The 26,814-nt window shown below is 38.1% G+C and overlaps 1 protein-coding gene across 1 annotated transcript in view; it reads left to right on the plus strand.

The window, feature by feature from the left end:
* LAMA2 (laminin subunit alpha 2) overlaps positions 1 to 25,832 on the plus strand; it is a gene marked incomplete at its 5' end in the record, with an annotated part of 255,146 nt that extends 229,314 nt beyond the window's left edge. The window contains 13 exons of the mRNA XM_062488976.1: positions 1,667 to 1,787; positions 3,976 to 4,194; positions 5,554 to 5,702; positions 8,483 to 8,659; positions 9,493 to 9,706; positions 11,778 to 11,837; positions 14,199 to 14,311; positions 15,774 to 15,963; positions 18,278 to 18,433; positions 21,823 to 21,976; positions 22,339 to 22,469; positions 23,054 to 23,276; positions 25,675 to 25,832. Of these exons, the coding sequence (XP_062344960.1) occupies positions 1,667 to 1,787; positions 3,976 to 4,194; positions 5,554 to 5,702; positions 8,483 to 8,659; positions 9,493 to 9,706; positions 11,778 to 11,837; positions 14,199 to 14,311; positions 15,774 to 15,963; positions 18,278 to 18,433; positions 21,823 to 21,976; positions 22,339 to 22,469; positions 23,054 to 23,276; positions 25,675 to 25,832 (2,065 nt within the window). The remainder of the gene's footprint in view (positions 1 to 1,666; positions 1,788 to 3,975; positions 4,195 to 5,553; positions 5,703 to 8,482; positions 8,660 to 9,492; positions 9,707 to 11,777; positions 11,838 to 14,198; positions 14,312 to 15,773; positions 15,964 to 18,277; positions 18,434 to 21,822; positions 21,977 to 22,338; positions 22,470 to 23,053; positions 23,277 to 25,674) is intronic.
* Positions 25,833 to 26,814: the final 982 nt, after the last annotated feature.

Here is a 26,814-nt window from a genome sequence, read left to right on the forward strand (position 1 = left end):
AACATCAATCAAGTGTTCGATGTTTGCAAAGAGGTTGAGACAAACAACCCACGGTACTCCCTTCCAACCTTACCCATTCTGTGATTCTGTGATATGGGTTGGGAATTATAACAGCAAGTGTTTGTAACAGCACAGGATAATGGCAGTCTGTCACTGGACAAGGCAGGAAAGGGTAGTAGCAACAATGGTTTCTGGATAGCAAAGACTATGGGTGCCAGTGACAATGATAACAGTTAAACTGTTTTTCTACTGGGAAGATAAAGTCATAAAGGAACTGGAGAAGAGCTAGGGGGGAAAAAAAGGAAAAATGAAAGGTGAACATAGCTACTTGACTGTAAATAAAGCAGCATATGGAACATTTTAGTAAACCAGATGCTTGCTTTAACTTATGCAGAGAGTACTAATTTGCCAGAGAATACATCACGCTTGCTCAGTTGGCTATAATGCAAAGGATAGCTTTCAATGCCAAAACATGCAGCTGATTAGTATCTGTGCAAAATGGTTTTATTTTGTAATTAATATTCTTTACAATGTTTTCTTTCCTTCCAGGGAACTGAAGTGTTTGTTGCTTCCCCCCCTTCCCTACCCCACCCCACCTTATTTATTTCCCAAGTTAATTTTTCTCTCCTTGAGCTGTTCATGCTATTCAGATATTCTAGTAAACACTCATGGGTAATATTTTTTAGTGAATTAAACAGTGGTTTGTTTGGGTTTTTTTTTTTGCATTTTCTCTCCATGGTGTCGATGGCAGACTTTTTCCTGAAGTGACTTTATAAGGTTTTTCTTCTGGCAAGCCTGGTTCAGATGTTACTAGCAATTATGGTCTCATTCTGGTGTACCTGAGCCTGGGAAATCGTACTTTTGCAATCAAACATGATATTTTTGGTGTTACTTTCAAGGGGTTTCTCATTTCCCCTCATCAGTCAGCTGATGAGTCAAACATGGAACTTGAATTTCATTACAATATTTTCATGTCTTGGATGGATAGTTACATTCTGTAAAATACCCAGGTCCTTTGTTTCGTTTAACTGCCTGAAAAACTCAGATGTATTGCTGTGTCCTAAGAAAATATGCAGCAGTTTTCATAAGAAGGATACTGGAAATACAAAATAAATGTCAGGCCACCTGATTGCATTCCTGAACTGTGTGGGCAAAAACTTGACTCAAATATCTGTACACTGCTGAGGTTCTTTCATTGGATCTAGTGTGCAAAAAGAGGAACAAAAAATGTCCTTCACTTAAGGTCTCTCCTTACTGTTATGATTTCCTAGTTTGCATCTTTCTGCTTTGCCTAAGGAACACCTTCCTTATTTCATAGCTCCCTGTGTTTTAATACCAGAGGTGATAACTTTCCTTTACCAAAGGAAAAACACAAAAAACAAAACAACCAACCAAAAACACTTAAAGAAAAGAGAGAAATAATAGAGAAGTGGACTGGTGTCAATGGGGGATGACATGAACCTCTTGTTACACCTTTGAGTGATGCAAGGCAGAGTGCAATGTGTGCTGATAGATTGTATAAGGCAACATGTATTCAAGTGTATATGTGTAGTTAAAATAAAAATCAAGCATCTGTGCATTTGAAAGTGTATGTAGGTGTGTCTGGTTGACTGTTCTCCCTAAACTCTATTTTTGAAAACACATTGTACTTCTACATGTTTTTTAGGCCTGAAGTGAACTTAGAGAAATACACAGGTTGCCTCAAAGACATTGAAATTTCAAGGACACCTTATAACATATTGAGCAGTCCTGACTTTTTTGGTCTAACCAAAGGATGCACACTAGAGGTTAGTCTGATTTCCATGTATTTTGGCCCTAATGTTTATAAAGGTTTTCTGGTTTCTGATTTTATGGCATATTAGATTAATTGTATATGGTATATTCCATAGATAGTAATCTAACCTTAAAACCCGAACAGTTGCATTTAAGAGAAAGAAAGATGAGTAAGTAGACCACCTTTTCAGATCCTGACTTCTTGGAGAGTATCCCTGGCCACTTGTGATATCCCTGTCCCTAAAGGGTAGGATTTTCTGAACTGCTTGGCAGTGATTTAGCTGTGTTTCAACTAACTAAAATGGTAAATATTGATATTAATGAGGATAGGCACTAACAACACTGCAAAAAGTAAAAAAAACCTGATGCACATATAACCCAAGGATTTAATTTTTTAATTGTTATTATAAAGTCATTCACTACATAAAACTGCAGGTATGAATATTTACTGTCATGAGCTACCACTGAGCCGGAAGGCACGCTGCTTACTGATCACTAAGAAAGTTGTTATTTTAGCTTTAAATTCATTTATTTTCAGTTGCTGCTTGCAATTGGCAGCCTTTTAGTGCATTTAGAATTCAAGGAATATGATCTGAAATTTGGGAGAGAATTTAGTAATTTTCCATGGAAAAGTATTTTTATATTAAAAAATATTTCCACTGACATTTGTGTCCCGATAAATAGTTTGCATTTCTTTCCTGGAAATCTCTACTATTTAAGGTAGTTTTGTAAGCAGATGGAACATATCCATCAGATACCATATATACCATATATCTGATATTCCATGTCAAATACCACTACAATAAATCCAAATTAGTTGTTTTTAATCCGATGCTCTCCAAGTATTTTTTCTACTAAACATTAAACCTTTACTTTGAACAGCAACTGGAACTTGGCCAGGCTAAAATAAAGACAAGGGCCATATTTTGCTGTGTTTGTCCACTGTACCTTTGGCTTTCATCAGAGCAAAAACTGCACAACACTAGGACTCTCAGATGGGATACTAGACTAGATTTGTTACAAGATCCGTATTTTCAAGTTCATGGTAAGGCTAAATTGTAAACAAGCAGATTGTTCAAGTGCTTTTAGATCTTACAGATTTGGCTTCAGCAAAAAATTTGATAGGTTCATATTTGTTTTGATTGATAGTATATTCTTTCTGGAAAAGAAAAGAAGGATTGTTGTGCTCATTTTCTTCTGTTGCTATGAATCTTAGAAAGTACTTTGCTTTTCACATTATTTTGTAACACCTGAGGTTTCAGAATGTGAAGTCTAATTGATTAACCCTTTTGTAGGGGAAATAAATAAAATATTCTAATTATACAAAACAAGACTTAGGAAAATTAAAAAGAAGTGAAGCAAAGGTAAAGGATGAAGGCTGGATACGTGTTCAATAATTTAAATGTCCTCAAATTGCCAGAGAAAGGTGAGCACCACCAGCAATTATTTTATCTGGCATAATTTTTTATCTCTAGACCTGAAAACAGTTCTACTGTACTAAGAAAATGGTGAACTACTTTAGAAAAAGTCATTGTTTCTGTAGATTGGTCTTCCACATCTGGAAGAATACATGAGTTGGCAGCAATGACAGAAAACCTTTGGGAGTATGCACTGATTTATTATTTGATGACATATTCCACTCTTTAAATTGTGTTAATGGCTACCAATGTCTGAAGATTTGTGCCATCTGCAACAAGTGCTTAGTTTATGACTGAGTAACCAAGAAAGCAGTGATGCTAAGTGAAGTAATGAAGATTAATGAAAAGTATCTTCTCAGCACATCTGACAAATATTAGAATCTAGTTTACGTTCATATCGGGTTTTGTTACTGATTGTATAGGTTTAAAAGAGAACTCCAACTGTAATAACTCAATGGAAATCAGGAAATCACACATATAAAACAAAAATCACCTTGAGAAGTTATTTCTAATCCAAGAGGATATATTGACATATAAATGGAACTTTGCCTTCCTGTAAGACAGGGTTCCACAAATACAGTAATGATGCCAGATGTAAACAGATAAACTAGTGTTTGTAGACCACTTTGAGTACTAAATTGCCTAGTGTTTATTATTACTTTCCATCTCTTCACACTAGTTATATTTACATAGTTTATTATTTTAATTCAGATATCTTCCTGTGCATTCATAATCTTGTTTTTAATTCTACTAATGCCCTTTTCCTGTGCTCTCCTTCCTACAGAACATTCATACAGTCAGCTTCTCCAAGCCAGGTTTTGTGGAACTACAGCCGGTTTCCTTTGATGTGGGCACAGAAATCAATCTCTCTTTCAGCACCAGGAATGAGTCTGGGGTCATCTTGTTTGGCACAAGTGGCACAATTGTTCCTCCCAGGAGAAAGCGCAGGCATTCTGCAAGGAAAGCTGTTCCTCTGAGGAGAAAGCGCAGGCAGACAGGACAGGTAAGAGGAGCCTGGCAAAAGATTAAAAAAGCCCCCACAAATATATTACACTGCCACAGTTTGTTTCAAGACACTGTCAGATGTTTATGCTTAAGTTAAAATTCAGTTATTTGGATAAACTATTTCTGGTGTTATCCTTTATCTGATGAAGAATCTATAGAAGCTCAGAATTGGGTTTCTTTGTCTTGGAGAAATTGTTTCTCTCACAGATTTACAGTCATGTATGCATTGCTTGTTGCTAGGCAGCAGATTTGGTTTTCTATTATATTCCATGCTGAGTTTTTTTAACCAAATCCAAATATTAGAAAATACTGTTCTTCACTCATTTTGATTACTAGTGATCCAAGATTAATGCTTGGAAACTCTCTCAATCCTTTTCACAGAGACATAAATGAGGATCATTCTAATTTCCCTGAGACTGAAAGAAAGAAAGAAAAAAAAAAAAAAAACAACAAACCAAAAACTGGTGAACACAGTGATGATAAGCCCCTTGTTTGGCATCACAGATGTGGAGTTTGACTTGAGTGCTCTGGTCTCTCCTTCTCCCTTATAAAATATGAATTTGCTGTATTAGTCCACAGTGTCTGAGTGACTGGTAAAACTGTGATTGCTAGAAATTGTTAGAAATCATTCAAGTCTTGATTAAATCTTAATTAAAATCCTGACAGAAAGACACACTACAAAAGCAATAAACAATGTTTTGATGCATTCTCTGTTCAGGAGTTCTGGGAAATAATATTTCATTTTTACCCTTTCTGCCTGTTTTGGAAGAGAGTACCTAGTGACCTGGAGTAACACACTCCAGGGACAGCACATTGTAATGGCTCACCTGGATGACATTAACTTCAGGATAGGGACTCCTTCATCATTTCCCAGCTCTTCAGGTCATAGAAGTGAACATGATCACTTATTGCTACACTAACTGGAGTGTAGATCCTGAAATCTGCCACAGTATGATACTACTGGTGTTGGAGTAACTAACTACTGGCATGATTTGCCAGTCCTCCAAACACAGAACTCAAGCTGAGATCAATGCACTTCAGGCCTTGATGAGTTTAAGAGCAGGTCTTGTAACAACAAAAATCACAAGAGTTGTAGGTTAGAAGTCTCCATCCTTCCCTGAAAACAGATGCAGTTAAATCTTCTGTCAACATTTTCCAGCATGACCTCGTTTTACCCCGTCCTCATTATAAAAATGCCAGAGTCAGAGTATAGGAGCAGCAGCAGAACTGAAACGGCAGTGTCTTGTCTATGCTGAGCGCATCCATAGCCAGTGTAAGACAATGAAACATACACACTAATGTAAAACTAAGAAAAATCATTTCTTTCCAAATGCAACTTGTCTTTTATACCTTGCAGGCCTACTATGCCGTGTTCCTGAACAGAGGTCGGCTGGAAGTGCACATCTCCACTGGCATCCGGGATCCTCACAGAATCACCGTCAGACCGGAGGCTGGCGAGTTCCACGATGGCAGAGCACATTCCGTCCGGATTGAACGAGCTAGAGGGTAACAAATGCCTACAAGTGCTACAGACCACACAGCACAGCTAGTTCAATTAAGCAAATGTATTAATGGCTTTGGCAATCCATGTAAATGCTTCATCTGAAACAAAAAAAAATATTGTTTCATTCCACCGTTATCCAAGTATTCTTAGAAATAAGTTTCTGAGATTCATTATTGTTCTGAAGACTAGGTTTACATGCTTTTGTAGGCTACCAGCCTGTTTCTCCAGAGACTTGTGTTTGCCTGAACTGGTGTCTTTAACCTTCTGATTCTTTGCAAATATATTTTATAAAAGAATCTATGGGTGAGAAAATCTCCTGTGGTGCAATAAATCTTCTCTCAGGACACATAGAAAAATACCATTTCCAAAGGGTACAAACTGCAGCAGCATAGCAATCTGTAGCCTTTTTGAGATGCCATGTGCTGGACACAGAGGTGCCCAGCTAAATATGATAAAAGAGTGAAAACACAGTTCCCGCTTTTCTTACTGGAAAAGCCGTCACAGACCTTCTCAGACCATGTTGTTTTACACTGAATTTCACTTGAATTCCTTTGCCCTATGTCAGACATTTTAAACCATTCTTATTCCGCTTCACCATTCAGAAAGTGATTAGAAGCAGCACTACTTGTAGTGCATAGGACTCAGACAGCCAATAATATTTATGGCCTGGAATAGCCCTTGTTCCAAGCAGGGCTTATTATGGACATTTATTATTTGTATGAACATACAAATGTGTACATCCTATACAGACCTTTGTTCAATTAGTGCACTATGCATAATGATCTGTGTTGGTAAAAGAAATCAGAAAGAAGATATGACATCCAGCATGTTACAAAAGGCACTTATCCACTTCACTTTCTTATCCCCATAACACTGCAGCCTACTTGACCAGCCATTTCTGTCTAGTCCCCAGGTGCCCTTCTGTCCTCTCTGTATTTTGCTTCCCTTTCTGTACAGTTTTCTGACTGAATTTCTATTGTATTGTTAAAAAACCTCTCATAAATAATGCCTCCAGTCAATAAGTCTCCTCTATTTCGGTGTCTAGGTCAAAGTCAAACTCTTAATGCTTTAAAAGAAAAAAGTTATTTTGGAAATGGATGACAGCATTTTGTGATATGGTTTGTGTCACTGTGGCAGAACACAAATATGCAGATGATATAAAAAGCTCCAAACAACAAAGTAAATCCTTTTATGCAGTGCTACACCAAGTACAGTAGCTTGATCTTATGAGGGTACATGTGAGAGTACATCAAGGGAAAATTGCTGTACAATGCCATCCAGTGATGGTGCTTGTTCAGATGAGACCTCTGTGTTTTCAAAGTAGCTTTTTTACAAAACAAATTTCCTGAAGTCTGAAATTTCTGTAACCTGAAATGGATGTGAAAAGGCATAAATTAAGATTAACCCTTCCTCTGCTCATCATGAGGCTCTATTTTTTAAATGTGAGGAGCACCCTGTTAAAACTCTGCAGAGAGATAATGATCCATATAATTATGAAAAATTTTATTGTTGAAGACTAATGTACATCATTGCATGCCTCTTCTTGGACCCAAAATGTTTACGATGATTAGCCATGGCTAAGATGTGGCAGTGCAAAGTCTTCCATACACTTCCTCTGAAGGCAGAGAAGGGAAATGTCTTCTCTGGGACATTTCATGGAACCTAAATTAGTTTCTTGCTCTGAACTCCCTCCAGAGAAATCTCTCTCCTTCTGTTTCCACTGCTGAAGGGACTGGGAGATATCGTAGGGATTGTCCTGAAAGATAAGTCTTTTAATAACTGCTTTCTCTAACCCTTTGAAAAATTAATCATATTTCCTACTCTGCAGCTTTCCAAACTAAATTAATTCATCCAAAACTATGAGGAAACTGGAAAATTTACACATAGTACAGCACTTATGAAATTCAGGTGCTTAAGTCACTGTCCAGTTCTGTCTAGGATGTGTGTAAACAAAAAACATCCAAGCACTTTGTATTTGAAAACATGTCTCTTTTCAATAAGCACTTTCAATATACAGTTGCTTGCATTTGTAATTATAGTCAAAAAAGAATACCAGAGTTCAATATAATTTTGCAGTTGACGATAGGGGTTTTCTTTGCCAGAAACTGATTAGTCAGCCAGTGGTGCTGCAGAAACTCCTACTTTCCTCTCTTCAGCCTTAAGAGTAACCATGGGACTGCTTTGTCTTTTGCATGTGCCATGTGAAATACCCATTGGAATGAATTTTAGCACCTGTATCGGTACATGGTGAACAATCAGCAGTTTCCCTACTCTGCCACCTCCCCCAGAAGAAGCTATGAGATCTTTAAAAAGTGTAGTGTATGTCTGCCATTGATCCTGCTGTCAGAGCAATCTGGTTGTACCGCAGCAAGAAGATAATAAGTAAATAGGGAGTCCAAACAAAATGTGAGCCCATGCTGTTCCCATCCTGCTGAGCTCTAGATGATTATATCTACCATTACAGTACAGCCAGCTCAGCCCCAATGTGTCAGTATTGCCACACCACAAACCACTTCTTCCTATGCAGCCACAGTCTGACATTATCACCCCTCCACAGCACAGTTTTGCCAGACTTTGTCAAACAACTACCAAGGCAGCACAGCAGCAGCTGAAACCCCTCTAGTGTTAATATGCATTTAATGTGAGCTTCCAATTACATAATTTGAGTTGCTTATTGTTACAGCTGGTGTAGGAGTTAACAGGGCTTGCAAAGGGGTGATTTCAATAAAAGCAATAATCAGTGTAAAATATGTATTTCTTTGCTTTCAAATCTTTTCTATAGGATGTTCAGTGTTCAAGTTGATGAAGACAAAGTCCAGACTCAGAGGCTGCCATCCGACCAGCCCATCTCTGTTAAGAAACTCTTTGTGGGGGGTACTTCTTCTCAGTTTCAGACTGCACCTCTCAGAAACATACCACCATTTGAGGGCTGTATATGGAATCTTGTCATTAATGCCACGTAAGTCTCAATGATGCCAGCAAGCATCCAGTTAATTAGGTCTGGTTAAATTGCTTTGGTTGCCAGAAGAAAGTTCATTGTTGCAACAAATCATACTAGCAGCAAATCCTAGAATGTGATCTGTTTTCTTCATATGCCATTCCTTTTTTCTTTTTATTTTGTCTACAGTATATGCTCCATAGGCTATGCAATTAATGAGTTATTTTTACAGACAAGCCAACACTGTCTGTTTATCCATGAAATCAGAGAAATTCAACAGTAACACTGCAGTAAGGTGTGCATCAGCAATAGATATTTACAGTGTACTATAACACTTTATTTCGGGTAAGGGTGACTTCCAAAAGAAGTCAAAATTCTGAGAACCACCATGGGAATCCATTTACTTTGTGGAAAGTGCCTGGAAGGAAAGTAACCTGGAAGGAACATTTGAGTAAAAGGAAAGGCAATGGTGAATAAAATAAAACCTCTACAGAAAGATTCCATCTAAATCTTCCTTTCACATATCTGAAGCACCTAAATTAAGATTTAATCACTCCACATCAGAGTAAATTACTTCCTCTGCAATATCACTGAAACTACATAGGTCTGTAAAGTTTGCCAAAAGGATGCCTGTCTCTCTGCACTGACCATAGGAAGAAAAGCCAATGGTCACTATCACCTCTAGTTTGTATCTTCCTTCTGTACCTGTACCTACCTGTACAGGGTGGGATGAGTCCTGGGTTTTGTGTCCTGTGAAGTGAAATTACACTGCAGCATATAGTTGTTCTTTATAAATGGGTTGCAAAAAGGCAGAAAAACTAATAACAAACATCACTCTTTTTGTGTGTTCTCAGCCCCATGGACTTTGCTCAACCAGTGTCCTTTGAAAATGCAGATATTGGCCGATGTCCCACACTAGAACCAGAAGTTAAACCACCTGAGGATGAAGATAAACCAACCCGTGCAACAGTTCTGGTCCAACCTGAACCAGAAACTAATGGGGAGAAAGAAGGGCCAAGAATCCCTCCTGCTTCTCCTCCTCCAACACCATCTCTGTTATCAGCACTTGTAAGTACAAATCAGTTCAGTCAGGTAGAGTTTGAAAAGTTTACTTTTCCAGGCAAAATTGAAAGGCTATTAATCAAGAATAATGAAGCACTTTGCCACAAAAATAGTAACTATTCAGCATGATACTGTAAATGAAACACCTTGTAGCAGGTCAGCAAAACCTGTGGATAATGGAAAACTGGCTGATATAATTTGCTTGGATTATTGCAACAATAATTTGAAGAATGATGCAGATTTAGAAATATCTTTGGCTTGCATGCTTAGCCATAAACCCTTACACTTCAGGATGTAGGCCAAGCAATATTTGCTTGGAGTTGGAAGGGAAATTTTCCCGTGGGAAATCCATTTCATTACAATATTTCTTGTGCTGTTCTCTGATGCACATGATAACAGTCATGTCAGTGACAGGGTGAAGAAAAAGATAAACCTGGAGGCCTATTTGATATGGCAATTCCTCCACTGCTATTTTATGACTTTAGTCAGGAGAATTACAAAACTAAACCTCAGTCACTGCTAAATTGAGCTCAATTTCTGTTACCAGAACTAACAAGCTAGCTAGTGGCAAGTAGTCTTACACAACAAAATTTAAGGAAGAAACTCCTTCTCTCACAAGTGACGTTTATAATTTGATGCAATATTTTACTGTTCACAAAACATATGTTTAAACATCTGAATATTAAAATGAATAATACGTACACTGGAAGATATTTTTGAGGGGAAAATTGTTTGTATTTTGTTAGACCTGAATAGAACAGACAGGCTTATGCAGGCTATAATTTAGTATGAGAGAGGTTTCAAAATGATATGAAAAGACTGCACATTCCCCAGTTAGGAATCTATTTGCATTATTGGAATTTGCACTTCAATAATAAGATGGTTTCAAGAAGAACTGAAATTCTATTTGAGGTACATGACCACCTTTGTTGGCCAGGTATATATAGCACGGCTTTATATAGAAGGACTTTTCAGGTTATTACTGAAATCTCCACATCACATGCATGGAAATGGGAGCCTTGGGTTCAAGGTAGGCAAGCTCCATCTCAGTTATTACTGTGCCCCGAGCCCCACGTTACGTACACCAGCCTCTCAATGCTCTAGGGCAGCGGCTGTGATTTGTTCCCACAAGGTGGAGTAGTCGTTAACACCAGGGCTCCAATGCAGCTTTTCTGCTGGAGTTCAAAGCAAATCGACAGTGCAATAAGGCTACTATAGAAAGATAAGGAACCAGACAACAAGGTAGAAAGGATTATCCACTTTAATGCTCACTGTTGTGAAGGAATGTTGTTGTAGTATCCCTTGATCAAGCCTTAAAAACAAAACAAAGAAACAAACCACAGAAGAACATGAAAGAGCAAGTGCACGCTTCCTAAGACTATAAACACTAACTTTTAAAATAGCAAAATTGAGAGCAGTAGGTCTACTCATTAATATCAGAAAGTAGTCCCATTCCAACTAGGTGAGTTTTGTATATCACGTATCTAGAGCAGTTATAATTTAAAACAGGAATTCAAAATAAAAACCTATATGAAACACCATTATTCCACTTCTCTCTTGGAAATAATGATACTTTTAGTATGCTAAAGACTTGAAACTATTTTAAATAAGGCAAGCTTTTGGATAGCTGTTATGTTCATATTAGTAAATTCTGCAAAGTATTTTTAAGGGGACTGTTGCAAAAAAAAACTACAGTCTGGTAATGAGGTAACACTCATATGAGGTGGCACTCATATGACAGTAAATTATACAAAATCTCAGTATAGCAAGACTGCATATGGAAAATGTACAGCAGAAAAACTATTTTCATATAGGAGGCTTAAATATGGTATATGCTCTATTTAAGTACTTTTAGGACCTTTTTTATCTACATGCATCCATCTACATATAAAAGGGGAGGGCAGTTGAATCCCAAATGAGGAAAAAACGTACCCTGTACTAAACGCAAGACAAGATCCATAAGTAGGAGAGTTGGGAAATACACCAGGCACCAGCCTGCTGCTTGCTGTGAATGCCAGAATGTTCCTCAACACTGAGTAGCTGCTGCTTCTGCCTCACATTATTCCCTGCTTCTCAGGGTTCACTTGCCGCTGAAACGAAGAGCGCCAGCCTTACTTCTGCTTTTGACTCCATGACGGTACCTCCCACCTTTGATCCATGCATTTCTGCATTGTGTTATTAACAGTATCCAGTGAACTGTGGAGACTGCTTCAGTGCTTTTTCTACTAATTGCTTTCTTTGTAATTACTAATACAGCAAATGAGAATATGGAGAATGTATGACAGTCCACCAGTGGCCTTTTCTGTTCTTCATTTCCACTGCCATACACACCGAGCTTCTTGACCTACCAGTCAAGTCCCTGACATCTTACAAGACTGAAGTAAAGTGCAACTGAAGAGTTCAGTCTCTCGTGTAATGTGGGAGATTAGTAAGCAGCCAGGACACATTAAGGCCATTACTCAAAAAGCAAAGCTGAGATACTTTAATACAGGCTGGTGACCCATGCTTAGTGCACAGTCTTGTGAAAGCTGTAAATCTGGCTGTCCTTAGATAAAACAAAAGCGGGCGCATGTTTGTGAATAAAATACGGACATTTTTTAAACATAACCTACTCATTTTTTTTTCCTTTTGCTGACTTTTCCACATCAGCCTGATGAATGCTTACTTATAAGCAGTTATTAGTAAATATTCAGTCGATGCTATGAGTCAAACCATCATGGTATGTTGGACATTCCTGCACACCCCTTTTCCATGAAGGAAAACTGCAGTGTTTGTTGTTGCTGGGGAGCAGCTTGTGTCAGGGTCAGAACCTTTACCAATATATACCAGCCTAGGATTAAATTTACTGTCAGAATATATCCTTTTACCATGTAAAATGTAAAAGTGTGACAGAGAAAGGTGTGTGTATGTATTTTACAGTTCTTTCCAGTACCAATTGTTCTCTATCTTCAAATTTTAGCAAGCTCAAACGTAATTGAAGGTATTATATGCATAGTATTGTAATTAATTTAGTTGATAGACTTCTAGATGAACCTGTAAAGCTTAAAAATAATTCAAAATTTTACCTTGTATTATGGGAATATGTTTTTTTTTTTTCTTTCTGATGATCACTGGAAGATTGGTATCATACATTCATAACCATGCTGGTGAATTTTCCCTGGTTTTTCCTTCCATTGCATATTGATGTATCAATTGTTCTTGTCATAATGCATGGTGTTCTCCTCTGTCATATTCAAACCAGAACAATTATTATACAAAACTATATTTTTGAGGCGTTCTATACTGTTATGAAGATCTTTGTGATGTGTGAAAACAAAAAATATTACTGGAAAACTGAGTGAGAGAGGGAAATAAATTGCCTCTTTGCAGTTGAAATCTCAGGGCTTAAGTCACTCACTACATTTTCAAAGTGTTTCAGAGAAAAAACTCTGTCAGCAAGGCACCGCACCTTGTGCTTTGCAGGTCCCTGCTGAGTCAGGGCTCAGATAAGAGACTGTCACCAATCCAAAATGATAGCAGCCACAGCGCTTAAAAACAGAGCTTTCAGCTATCAAAGTTAGTTTGTTTCTTTCCCAGCGGTGTTGTCTGATCCTGTGTTGAGTTAGATCCTTTGAGCAGTTTCCTCACAATGCTCTCAGTGGGAGGTAAAAGCCAGACGTGAGTAGAAGCTGGTAATTACCATGGTCTCGCATTGCCCCAGGCACCCCTATACAAGAGCTTTAGGACCAGAGATTGAAAGACCTGCTGAAATTAAAACGAGAAAATTATAGTGGACAGAAGATATTTCACCTTGCATTGTTGCACCACTTCAAGATTAATAGAAGCAGACCTACAGGGAGGGGTTCTTCCTTTACAACCTGGGTAATGTCTCTACATCAGACAGCTGGGGGCTTTCAGCAGCTGTTACTCCTATCCATCAGTTATTCAGATTCCCTGATTGTTCGTGGGAGCCTTTCAACTGCACCGGGGGGAACAACAGCACATTAAGCAAAGAATACAGTTGTAAAACAATATAATGAAGTAAAATGAAGGACTCGTTGACAGCTGCAGCTGAAACTACTTTTAACTCATTATTTTTAAGGTGACTGGATTTCAAGTTGACAGTAAAGCATCCTTTTAAAACTTAAATCTTGTTTCATTTCTGTAAGAGGGCATCCTACTGTGTAAAACTCAGTTATGTAAGCTAAGAGAACTGCCTGGAAATCACTTAAGACTCTTGTAAATGTCCACTGGTGAAAGCATGAAAGCAGCAATGTTCATATATTACTTTCATTTGCTTTTACAGCCAGCTTAATGAGCTCTGCTTTTACCACAAATTCCTGGCATACTGGTTTATAACTTTAGCTGGTGTGATGAGACATCAGTCTGCTGGAAAATTGCAGGGCCAGTCTCTAGACCCAGTGCAATATTCTCAGTCCTGAGCAGTTGGGTGTCTCCCAGCATATGCACAGCTGAGACAGATAATATGAAGTTTGTATGACTGCTGTATATTTTGCAGGATTCCTGTGCTGCTGACACAGAACCAGCCATTTTAGAAGGTGGCAAGCAGTTTGGTCTTTCAAGGAACAGCCACATTGCAGTTGCATTTGATGACACCAAAGTGAAAAACAGGTATGTTGTTTGTTTCAGCAATGAGTTTTGATGGAATAGTGTCAAAATAAAATGCCCCTTCTAATTCTCTCGGAGATATTTCTCAAAACTGTGGACATAATCTGAAAAGATCACATGCCATGACTAGTTCATTTCATTAAGCAAACCTAGAAAGGCATGAAAGCATGAAATCTAGACAATGAAATGTCCACCTAAGTAGCTCTCACGATAATAATTTACCTCTTTTGTAAAGGTTTGTAAAAGTTTGGGCACACACAGATCCCAGACTGATTTGCTAAGAACCAAACAAAGTAATGGAACCAGGCTGTGCGACTGACTTCAAAGATTACTTTTTCAGAGGAAAGTCCTTTTTGTTCAGTAATTTGATAATTTCTTTTAATAAGCAAAACTTCTTTCCCCTTCCTCCAATAGTTAAGATGAATCTTGCACAGTAAACAGGAAAAATTACATTGCCACCCCAAAGGATAACACTATATACATATAGCTGTTGAGATGCAAAGGAATCCAATGAACTGTTTATAAAAATTCAGCTTTTGTTCAATGGATTTGTGAAGCTAGAACTTGTTTATTTTTGCTCTGTAGGCACATGGTCATGAAAAAATGTGCCATGTCACACCACTAACCACTGCTGCTTACAGTTTCCAAATCCATTAGCCTCATACTTACTTACCCCTATAAAGATGTTGTACCACTTATGCTAATTCTAGAAAACTAGGAATGATCCTGGACTGATCATTTTCATACCATGATTTTTCATTTATATTGTCAGCTGCTTTCAGGTACTGACTTTGCAGCTCATCTTGAGCCAGGTTCATGATGTGTTGCCAGTACAACTTTTGCATTAGAAAATCTAAATAATTTTTTCACAGGTTCTTTGCTGTAGAGGAGGTTCTCAACATTACCATTCTGTCCAAAGGGTCATTAGGTTTGCTCAGGCACAGCCTCATTTTCTCGTGGGAGAGATCAGAATAAGTGCTTTATATCCTCATTGTAAACTCTTCTGTCTGCATTTCTAAAAGTTTTGCAACCTGTCTTCAGGCAATACAACTCATTAGAAACTCAACATTTGCCAGCTGTCACTACAGCTCTCTCCTCTTTGTGAGCGTTATGTGTGTGGATGATGGATAATGCTGCTGGAATTTTACAAATGCTGGGATTTTCTAGCTGCTACATCTGCAGCTGAGAATTGCATCTTGAAATTCTATGCCAACATTGTAGTTTTGTATCTCCACATTAAACGAACTAATGAATGCTCATGTCAGGGATCAGATACGTGTGAAATGTAATTTGCATATAGCTAAATTATTTTTCTTGAATTCTAATGGGCAAGTAAAATTGGTCACTAGCTGTATAGAATTTTTTTTAGAAAAAACACAAAAAACATAAAGCAGATTAATTTGTCAAGTGCCTGACTCCAGATATCTTTTCCTATGTTACTGTTTCCTGTTTGTTTGATTTCTAGACTTACAATTGAATTTGAAGTCCGAACAACAGCTGATTCTGGCTTGCTGTTTTATATGGCCCGCATCAACCACGCTGATTTTGCTACAGTTCAGATAAAGAACGGTCTGCCTTACTTCAGTTATGATCTGGGGAGTGGAAACACAAGCACAGTGGTTTCCAACAAAATAAATGATGGCCAGTGGCACCAGGTATAATAGACTCTAATTCTAAATTATTCTTTGTAATGGTAAGAGTGAGCTTTGTTTTGCCTTGAGATATTTGCAAAATGTAGTCCACACAAGCCAAACATTACAACTAGTATTTTCTGGGGGAAAAAGCCAAATCTAGCAAAATTTATGTCAGATACACTGGTACAAAGAAATATATCCTTCAGGAAACACATATTTCTAACCATATTTAAAATATGTGCCATGTATAGTAAGGAACTACAGAAAATGTTCCTTCTGCTTAATAGGGCTCATGTGAGTATCAGCTCATGGTGATGGAATACATCATTAAAACCAATTGTTTCTACATTAATAATGTTATTCTTAAGCCAGAGTGCTCAGAACAAAGAAAAGAAGTAACATGTAAGTAAACCTTCCCCGAATTATTAATTCAGTAGGGAATAAATATGATATTCATGGATGTATTTGGCAGCACCTTCTGTGACTTTAGGAGAGAGAGCAGTGCCTGTGGCATTTGGACGATAAGAGAAGGAATATCACAACCATGAAATTTACTATTTACTGGGCCAAGGACAACAGACACACAGTATATTCATTAGGTGGCATGCTGGATGGCACTGTTAAGGAGAAACAGTGGGTTGATTTTATATGCTATGTTACATTGAATTTTTTACAGATATTTAGAAGTTCAGCATCCACATCGCATCCCCAAATGAGGAAAAATCTAATTGCATTTTCTCTTACACTTTAATTGCCTCATTTCCACTCCGTTCTCTAGGAATATTATTTCCATAAGATTTTTAGTCATGAGCTTTTTGATGCTAGCAACTGCTTTACACCAAGCTATTTCATAAAGGGGAAAAAATGAAGTTGTAGTAATCATTTATCTCTTTCATATAATGCCTGGGAGCACTGGCAGCAGACCTCGGCCCCATTCTGCTATTCCCTCTCTACATATAGAAGAAATGCTTTTTCTTCTTTAGCAGTTTTTATTCTAAGAGAACTAAGTGGAGCATATATTTCTTAATGGAAGATTGTGCTCTTTGGGCATACAACTTGACACTCCGCATGAGAGAGCCCCTTTATGTAGATCCCATTTATGTAGTGGAGAGTGGAGACAAAGTCACAATTCCCAAAAAGAAAAAAAAAAAAAAATTGAGGAGGAGGAGGGAAGGCAACGCTTGTAGGAAAAGGCCACAGTCTTTGTTTCTGATAAAGCAGAGGCTTCTCTTTAAAATAATCATTTTGATGACAACCTTTTCTCCATGTGGAATTATTTAGGTTAAAAACATTTCCATCAGTCCTACAGAAGTGACTTGGTGCTGCTGGTATCCTGCTATCTGTTTAGGTCCTCTGTAAGAATGTCTGTTCCCATTTCCTCTCACTCACCTAATCTTCCTTCTGCCCAAGGTGTAGTTATCCATCTCAAATGTACAGTTGCCTGTAAACACCAAGTTCAGGCCCTCACCTTCAGGCCATCCTTGTCAGCGTTCAGTCATTCCCACTGCATGACAGATAAGCTGCCACACTGGAGCAGAAGCAGCCGTGTTAAAGAAAAGCCAAAAAATGCTGTTTGTCTCTCTTTACTATTCTGATGAGCCAACTACAATGCTGTTTAGAAATTTGCTAACATGCACGATGCATTTTACATTTATTCATTTTTATGCAAAACCATTATTGTACTGAGTTGTAGAGATTGCAGTATAAACTTTTAGAAAGACATAGGCCTAGAATTTCCTCAGCTTTTCAGCAACTGCACTCTCTCCATATGATTCACAGTCCATTTTGTCTGAACAAAAGCCATAATACCAACAGAACAAAGTTGGTATTATATTTAATCTAGCATGAACTATGATCTGAGGCAAGTCCAGGCCAGTGGAATCATAAACTCAGTATTTTCTGCAAACATGTGCTGCTGCAACGATTTTCAACCAGTGTCATAACATTCAGCATTCATTCTGAAGTACTTATCTATTCTCAGTACTTAAAATTGCTGTCTGTTTCCAGGAAGAAAAATACGGTGCTATACCTAGTGTAACATAACAATAAAGCATTTTAAAGGAATCTCAAGTCTTTTCAGTAATTATAGTGAATAATTGTCATGATGCCTCCTGATCCAGATGCACGTAAAACACAGTCAGATATTGGCACAAAACCTTGCTCAGGAGTTTTGTTCCATATTATCCAAAGCTGCTGCCATGGTACTTCTGTAACCACTCCCACTACTTTCTTGTGTATTGTTGTACATTTTGGACTGTGAGACTAGTTACAATTTGAAAATGCTTGGTAGTCAGAAAACTATCTGCAATTGCATCACATTTTTGTGTCTTTCTAGATAAAAGTAAGTCGAACAAAGCAAGAAGGAAACCTCATAGTAGATGGTGTTTCTAACACAACTGTGAGCCCTAAGAAGGCCGATATACTGGATGTTGTAGGAATGCTGTACGTGGGAGGAATGCCCATTAACTACACAACCAGAAGAATTGGTCCGGTAAGCAAAATTATTTAAGTTATCTTACAAACCTTAAGTATGTCTTAATTGGTACAAATGTCTTCCCAGTTTTGTTTTGTCTTGCTTCTCCCTCAGAATACTCAAGAATATGGATAAAATGGACCTTAGTGGAGGTGAACAACATTCTGTCCATGGAAGGATCTGACCCAGAATAAAAAAAAAAAATTGAAATAGCAGAGTTATTTACTGTTTTGGAAAAGCAGAAAGTTCCATACACTTGTATCCACTCGGATCACTGCACAGCTAGAGTATAGGTTCCTGCGTACCACTTGCCCTTTCTCTTGGCTGTAATTAATCTAGCAGCAAATGCTAACAAACAGTGAAAGGATCTTCTAAAAGGAGCAGCAGAAGCCAAAATTACCCTGGACAAAGCACCCAGAAGTACTGCTGCTTACTGTGATAATGTTTTGTGTTGCTTTTACTGAAAGAGGAGACAGTGTGTTTTGAAGGAAGGCCATGAAAATTCTGTTGTCCTCTTTCTGTTTCCAAATTAAATGTGCATGTATCAATTTATCAGTGCTTTGGTTCAAATGCCCAGCTTCCATGATGACATGGAAGATGACAGAGAGCCCAGAGAAATAAATACCATTTTGTCCTAAATTCTGTAGTAATAACTAGGAACACTGTATTCTGTCACCCAGACCGTTTACTTCATCTGCCTGCATAATTCCTTGCCAGTCATCACACCATCACACTGATGCCCTTCCAACCTCCCAAGATACACCAATATCAGAATGGGAGATAAACTTCTTCCATGCTTTCCTTTGCTCTCTGTGAAGATGGTTCTTTTGAAGCAGAAGCCAGAAACTTCAGTGAATTAATTTATAGTAAACAAAAAATTCAGCATCTAGCACAGCACAATTCAGATACACAAAAAATGGATTGTCTGTCGGAGCTATATCTGGGTTCATCCTGATACAGAGAATCCATAAAGAGATGGCAAAGCACAGATCTTGTAAAGAAACAAAACAGACTCCCAAAGAAGCTGCACATGAGTAAATAACTTTGGTACCAAGTTGTTTATGGAACGGAAAATACCAGTCTATGGACAGGCAAGAATTCCCTTCTTTGGGTGGACAAAATAAATACAGAAAAGGAATTCCTAGATCATGCTTAAGTCCATGTATTGACTCATGGATAGGAATGAAGAGGATGAGCAAACACTCTGCGTCTGAGAGTTGTATTCCATAAAGAACACTGTAAGATCATGTTTCTTAGTAAATAATTGATTGTACAGAAACCCAAATTGAGGCAAATCTAAATCATTAGGATTTACCAAACCAGACCTGAGGCACTGAAAACCAAAAGCAATAGTTAACTACCCACAACATATAATTCCTAGTACTACGAATTTATACTCTTTGAAATATATCTGCAATTTACAAATACTAATCTAAGGAGAAAGATAACACTGAGTCCTTACCTATTGCTATTTGTCAGAGGTAATGGGGGGAACCCATGCAGATAAATGGCTCAGTCTGGCAATAACAGTCATGTCAGGTCCTGACAGTCTTAGGTGCTTTGGGATTTAAATGAAGCTGTGACTTCAAATGTCGTGTAAAAACCAGTGCTTGCCTTCCAGTCATGCTCAATAAAATGCACCACAGTGTATGAGACAGTGTTGTGTTGCAGCTTCATGTAGAGGTTCTGAAGCAAGCCAAGTTGAAAGGATGTGTTACTTTAGTCAGAGCTTTCTTCTATACACACATTAGCCTTTTTAGACAGCAATCTATTATGTAACCATAGGTGGGTTGGCTTCTTTTTCAGTGTAGAAGACTGATACCCAGTTCTTTAGCTTCAGCAGATATCACATTTTGAGCATTCAAAACTCTGCTTTCATCAAAAGCGGTCTTATTACCTGTTCCCATGCTAAAGTATAACCAGATTTGTTTTTCCACAGGGAAGAGAAAATTGTAAAGTTAGAGAACATTATCAAATCATCTACAAATCTTGCATTTCTGTGATTTATTCTTGCGATGACGTTTTATTTTGTTTTCTGGCATTTCTCTTTTTTGATAACAAGATTTGTTGGTTTGGGTATGACTTACTTAGAAATTACAAAAAGGACTACTTATGAAAAATCTGACAGAAAGCATTGTTCAGTTCAGATCTGAATTTATTCACTGGTATTGCTCATGTTCTCCTTAAAATACTGTACAGGTGTATTTAGCTGTAATAAGCTATATAATTTCATAGTACTTACAGCTTTGATTTACAAGAAAATAAATTCTTGGAAAGTCTTTCTGATTATGGGTCAGCATATTGTTAGACGAGGTAATGTGCAGAGTCAAGGCTTCTCTCTGCAGGTGTGCTTTTGTCCTTTTTGTATTTGTATGTATTTCTAGGCTGAATTTCATACACTGATGTTTATTTTCCTCCTTTCTACTGCACTGCTTATGAATATATCTTCTTTTTCTTCCTCCAAGTATGTGATGTATCATTTTCCTCTCTTTCACTGGTATCGAGGACAGATTTTCCTAACTCTTTACGTCAAAGATCAAAGCCTCTGTCTGAATCTGAGAACCAAAATGTAGCTTCTGCTGAGCTTAGAGTGAAAAAGGGAGGGCAAGTTCAGGAGGAGATGCCAGTGGCTTTCAGAGGTCCCACTGGGATGCCCTGCTCACACTGAGAACAACCCCCACGAGAGGCAGATTCGTGGGTGCTCAAACCACTGTTCTAAGTGTGCCCAGACCAGCTGGGGGTCACAGTGTGCCCAGTGCAGAAGCCAAACTGGAGCTGTAGTTTGCTACCCTGCACAGGAACCTCTGAAGAAATGAGCACATTCTCTGCCTCCACCTGTCTCTCTGGCCAAATGAGTGGCCCTGATGTAGTCATAAGACTATGTGCAGTCAGCAGGCTTCACATAGGGGCTGATGAACAAATGAAATTGTTGTTGAAATTGTTCATTTTAGTAATGATGTTACCTGTATTACTTCCATCTTACCGTGCAACATTAGGCCCACAGTAAAGTGATTAAAAGAAGGGGAAGAAGAAAACACACCTAGGAAAATTATCAGCAGCCCAGAGAACTATAGCCACCATCTTCATTTACTTGTAAACCCCATAACCTAGTCAATTACAAAGGCAAAGTATAGGCCATTAAATTCTTGCACTGCTGATGTAATTTGCTATGTTTCATTATGTAGTGTAAGCCAAATAGATGTGACTCAGAAAAGTAATGTAATTCATCCTCAGTATGATTAAGAGTAGATTCCAATTACAATCAGATATTAAGGATTAGCACATAAAATTCAAATTTTATTCAGCTCCATAAATCCAGCAGAGAAGCAGAGAAAATGCACTCATTGATTGCATACTTTAGGCTTCCTTCTCATGGTTTTACGTTTTGTTTGAAATATTGACTGCAGATCCTCCATAGCATTGATGGCTGCATCAGGAATTTTAAAATGACAGAATCACCTGTTGACCTGGATAATCCAACTTCCAGCTTCAATGTTGGAAAATGCTTTGTCAATGCACAGAAGGGAACATACTTCGATGGAACAGGCTTTGCCAAAACAGGTAATGAACAACAGTTCTGGTGGTAGTCAAAGAGCTGAGAAAGAGGAGATTCTGCTTTCAAAATCTCCCACTGTTTTCTTACTCCCATTGGCTGGAGGCAAAGTGAAGCCAGTACTTGAAACTCTTGCTAATCATTTTTAGTTCTCTTGACTGAGGAGAAGCTATGTAACTTCCTAGCAAGGTTTTGCACTAAGGACAGTGCAATAAAAGTTATTTACATGGTTTCACATGAAATAGAGTGCATTAACAATGCTAAGTTAGTTACTTTGCCTTATTCTCATCACAATCCGTGTGATGATTATTAGGAATAATGTATTAGATGCTTATCTTCATTTTATTGTGCTTCCCCTTTTCTCTCCAAGTTGGTGCATACAGGGTGGGAACAGATCTGCTTGTGGAATTTGAATTCCGTACAACAAGAATGAATGGTGTTCTCCTAGGAGTCAGCAGCCAGAAAATGGATGGGCTTGGCATTGAATTAGTAGGTGGAAAAGTAAGTAGCAAAGCAGTTTTGCTTCTTTATAAACTGGCATTAGATAGCACAAGATGTTTAAATGCAAGGTTACTACCCCAATCTCCAGATGTCTCAAACAATATCAGGGCTCCCAATGGAGGGTAACACTTGTACCTTTCCATACATCTAAAGGATCTTACACACTTAAAAGATAGTTTCAAAGATTCTGTAATACGCGAGTCTCCTAAAACTGCAATGAAGTCTTAAATTAGTGACCGTATAACAAGTTTTGAGGAAAGACTTTGTCATTAATATTACTAGATTTTTTTTGGATATTTTTTTATTCATAATCTGGAAAACCAGCCATTATTCCACAACTATAAAGATTTTAGAGGGGTGTAAAACGCCCTAAAACTAAGAGCAAAAAAAAAGGAGAAATGACAATTTAGACAGCAATTTTGCATATTTACACTTGTGTTTAGCTCAGTGATAGAACCCAGATCCCAGAAGGACAACAAGCCCCATAGTCTTTGGTGCGTACAGTCAAACTGTCTTGACTTCAAACAAACAAAAACAGCTGAACTGATTTGAAAACTTGCTGATGTCCATACCCTGCTTTTCAGGTGATGTTTCATGTTGACAATGGTGCAGGCCGATTCTCTGCTGTCTATGAGCCTGATGCACCAGGCAGTTTGTGTGATGGACAGTGGCACAAGGTTCTTGCAAACAAGGTCAAACACCACTTGGAGCTGACTGTGGATGGAACACAGGTGGAGACTGATAGTCCAAACAGGGCCTCGACCTCGGCAGACACAAACGACCCTCTCTTTGTTGGAGGCTATCCTGGTGAGCATGCAACAACAAGTTATGCTTTACTTAGGCTCCAATAACACTGCATTGGTAATGGCTTAAATGTAAGCAGGACTAGTATGCCAAAGATGATTGATAAGACAGGCCGAGTTTGTATCAGTTGGCATGGATGCTCATTTCTACATTAAGCTGCATTTCAGAACAAGAAGTTCTGCAACAAGAGGCTCTCACAGATACCCCTGCCCCATTTCAAATGTAGGCACTGTCACAAGAGATCAGACAGATTTTCTGCCTTCTGCTGCTCACAGACACACAGCCTCTCTCTAAAACTTTCTGTTTAGTAATATCATAGTAGTTAGTTTGCAGGAGTAACAGCATTTGGCGTATTTAAATGTAACTTAGGAACAACAAATGTTAAGCAAAGAACGTACATATACTCTTGAGAGGGCAGGGCAGTGTATGTGTAAATCAGCCTGTAGAACCTGAGGAACTGAGGAGGAACGACACCTTGCATAGAGAGGTAAGAAGACACCATCTCTTTCTAATTAATGCCTTTGCTTGTGGTCTGCTGGGTTTTAAAGGAAAAAAAAGCCATAATCTACATTTGCTAATCAGTATTCTGGAAGCCCTCAAGAGAACTTTTTTTATGCACAGGTAATTGAACAGTATCGAGAATTGGGCTGAGCTCTATAGCTAGCTTCATCTTCCACTAAGCTGATAATGAATGCTAGTATTCATCTCTTCATAGACAGTCAATAAATTTTCTAACAGCAGTTTACTTTCTGAAAATACAGTTAATATGTTTGCAAAGTACCAATTTTGTTGCATTTGTAATAAATTTTCCCTCTAGCTCGCAAACCAAAACAAAAAAAGTGAAGTATGTTTGCAGTATGTGTCTGCTTTAGTGCATACTGAGGCCAATGGCAAGACAACTCGGGGTTAGTTAATTCCTCAGTTATTTTCTAGCCGTTGTTTCTTCACCCATTCTCATGTGTGATACAGTGCATCTAAAAAAGCCTCCTCTCTCAGGCTTCTGAACATTTAAAAAAGTGTCCTTGGTACTGACATAAGAGACTTGAACTTTAGTCACACTGATTATCAGTAAAGACCAACAACTTTCTGCCAGAAGGAAAACAGCTTTGTGGCAGCCTTTTTATAATAAAACAAGATTCTAGCACAGGAGCCAGCACTGAAGAAACACTGCCGATGGAGTTCCCATCTTGTTCTGGACTGCATGTCAAAAGGAGACACACAAATTTCAGTAACACTGCAGTCTGTACAAAACTAACCTACATTTACCTCATGTTGAAGGGATATTCATGAGTTCAGCCACATGGCAAGTTATGAAATTATTGGATAAACCTACTGCAAGTGTAAACACTTGACTCTTATTTTGCTGCCTAGTCTAGCTCATCCAGGATTTGTTTTAACGTTCCCAATACCTAGACAGGTGTATCACAAATTCTTGGGATCTTTTAGAATTAGTAAATGTTTGTATTTTCCAGTCCTCTTGAAGCTGCATAAATAGAGCAAAACAGTTGTAAACTAGCTAGAATTAGCTGATGGAGAATTTTCTGCATAGAGAAAATTTTCACTACCATAATGTGGACAAGAATAGAGATTTCTGGATACCCATAAAAGCTACCATTCATCTGCTGGTATCACGCTTCCCTGTGCAAGGGGAGAGAGATGGATTCAGGCATCTTATCCTCTGTGAAACAGAATAATGCTGTGGCCAGACAGTCTCTGCAAGTATAAAGTTACTTATGCAACTCACTGGAAGAACACTGAGAAACAAGTTGAGCCATGAATTTCAAGCAGTTGAGAGAGAAATATTTCCAGCTTCCCAGTCAAACCACCCTCACTTGCATCCCTTCCTTCATTAGTGGAAGAGATAATACTCCAACTCCTGGCTTTACTATCAGGAAGGGGGGGGAGGGGGGGAAAGAGTATTTGAGAACTATCAAAAACAGCCTGTAAATGACACCTGAGATCCATCCTGAGGAAGTGGTTTCTTTGTAATGTCAGGACTGAGAATTTCATCCATTTTGGCCTATTTTTTCCCCTCTATTATTCTGTGGATAAACAGCTCAAGAAGTTGAATATCTGCAGAGCGTCACATGTGTATTGTACACCATTTGTAGGTATCAAGCTACATACATGGGTTACAGGGGAAGTTTATATGTGTTCAGATTCTGCCACTTTCATAGTAGGACAGAAAAAGAAAAGAAGTCTGGATTGATATCTGTTATAAGTATTCATCACATTTGTTCATAATGTTTGTAACTTTTTAATAATGAATATATACAGCAAATAAAACATTCATACATAGCTGGGGACATCCCTTCTTGTGCAAGACTGTCAAAGAACAAAACTAATTCAAGTATCAACTCAAACTAACATAATTTCTTTCTAATTTTTTTCCTTCCTTCAGATGGTGTGACCCAGTTTGGGCTGACAACTGATACCCATTTTAAAGGATGTATTCGATTTCTGAAGCTCACCAAGGGTACTGCAAAACCTCAAGAGATTAATTTTGGCAAAGCTTTGGAGCTGAAGGGTGTCCAGCCACTGTCATGCCCTGCAGACTGATGGTCACTCAGCCAGTATGGGTCTGTTTATATAAGCACCTCAGATTAAAAAAAATCTATATCTTCATTGCATTCATAATAAAATGTCTTTGTGCAAGTATTTGAGTAGTGTTCGTGGTATATTCCAAAGGCTATCTCAATGTACCTCCCAGGAATGCACAAACTAATCTCTTCCCCCATCTCCTTCATTAAGGGAGTAACACAGTGGTTTTTATCTATCTCCTTCCTCAAAGCTTGAAATGGAAATGTTACATTACTCTTCTGATGAGTAAGACACTATATTATGCAGGTTGTTCCTTTTCTATGGAACACAGAATCACAAAATATCTCAAGCTGGAAGGGAACCATAATTGGATCATCAAGTGCAACTCTGAAATGCTCACTAACTGCTTTTGGTGAGGTAGATCTCTAAACTTGTATTCCTTTGCAATTTAAATACAACGCACTTGTGGGCATGCACAACCTTATCCTTCATTAACATACCAATTTACCTCAAAAAATTATGCTTTGGTCACACCCAAGAGCTTTTACAAAACTTTTCTGATCATAATATTACCCATGAAGTTTCACTGAGAAATTTTATATGGTTTATATGGCTGCTCTATATGCTATAGCAGTGGAACCCAGTGCAGGAAGGAAAATGTTGGTACTTAGTTAATTTATTTGGAATTATCGATGAAAACATGTTGCACCTAAAAGCCCTACTATATCACTTGAGCAGCATTGAGTTTTAACAGAGGTTACATTGTTTGGTGTTGGGATATTGAGTCTCTAATGGAGGGAGTAGAACTGGGTTCTATTACTTACCTTGAAATGCAGTTTTAAATGATCCTTAATAAATAAAGTTTGACATTGCTACTTTCTCCCGCATGATACTGAAGTTACACATAGCAAAAATCCCAAGCCAGTTTTCTAAAGGAAGATGAAATCTTGACGCTTGGAGCAGAACAGAGGTGAATCAAGAACATTCCAGAGATTAGTGC

Source organism: Cinclus cinclus, chromosome 3 (genome assembly GCF_963662255.1).
Source record: "Cinclus cinclus chromosome 3, bCinCin1.1, whole genome shotgun sequence".
NCBI lineage: Eukaryota > Metazoa > Chordata > Aves > Passeriformes > Cinclidae > Cinclus > Cinclus cinclus.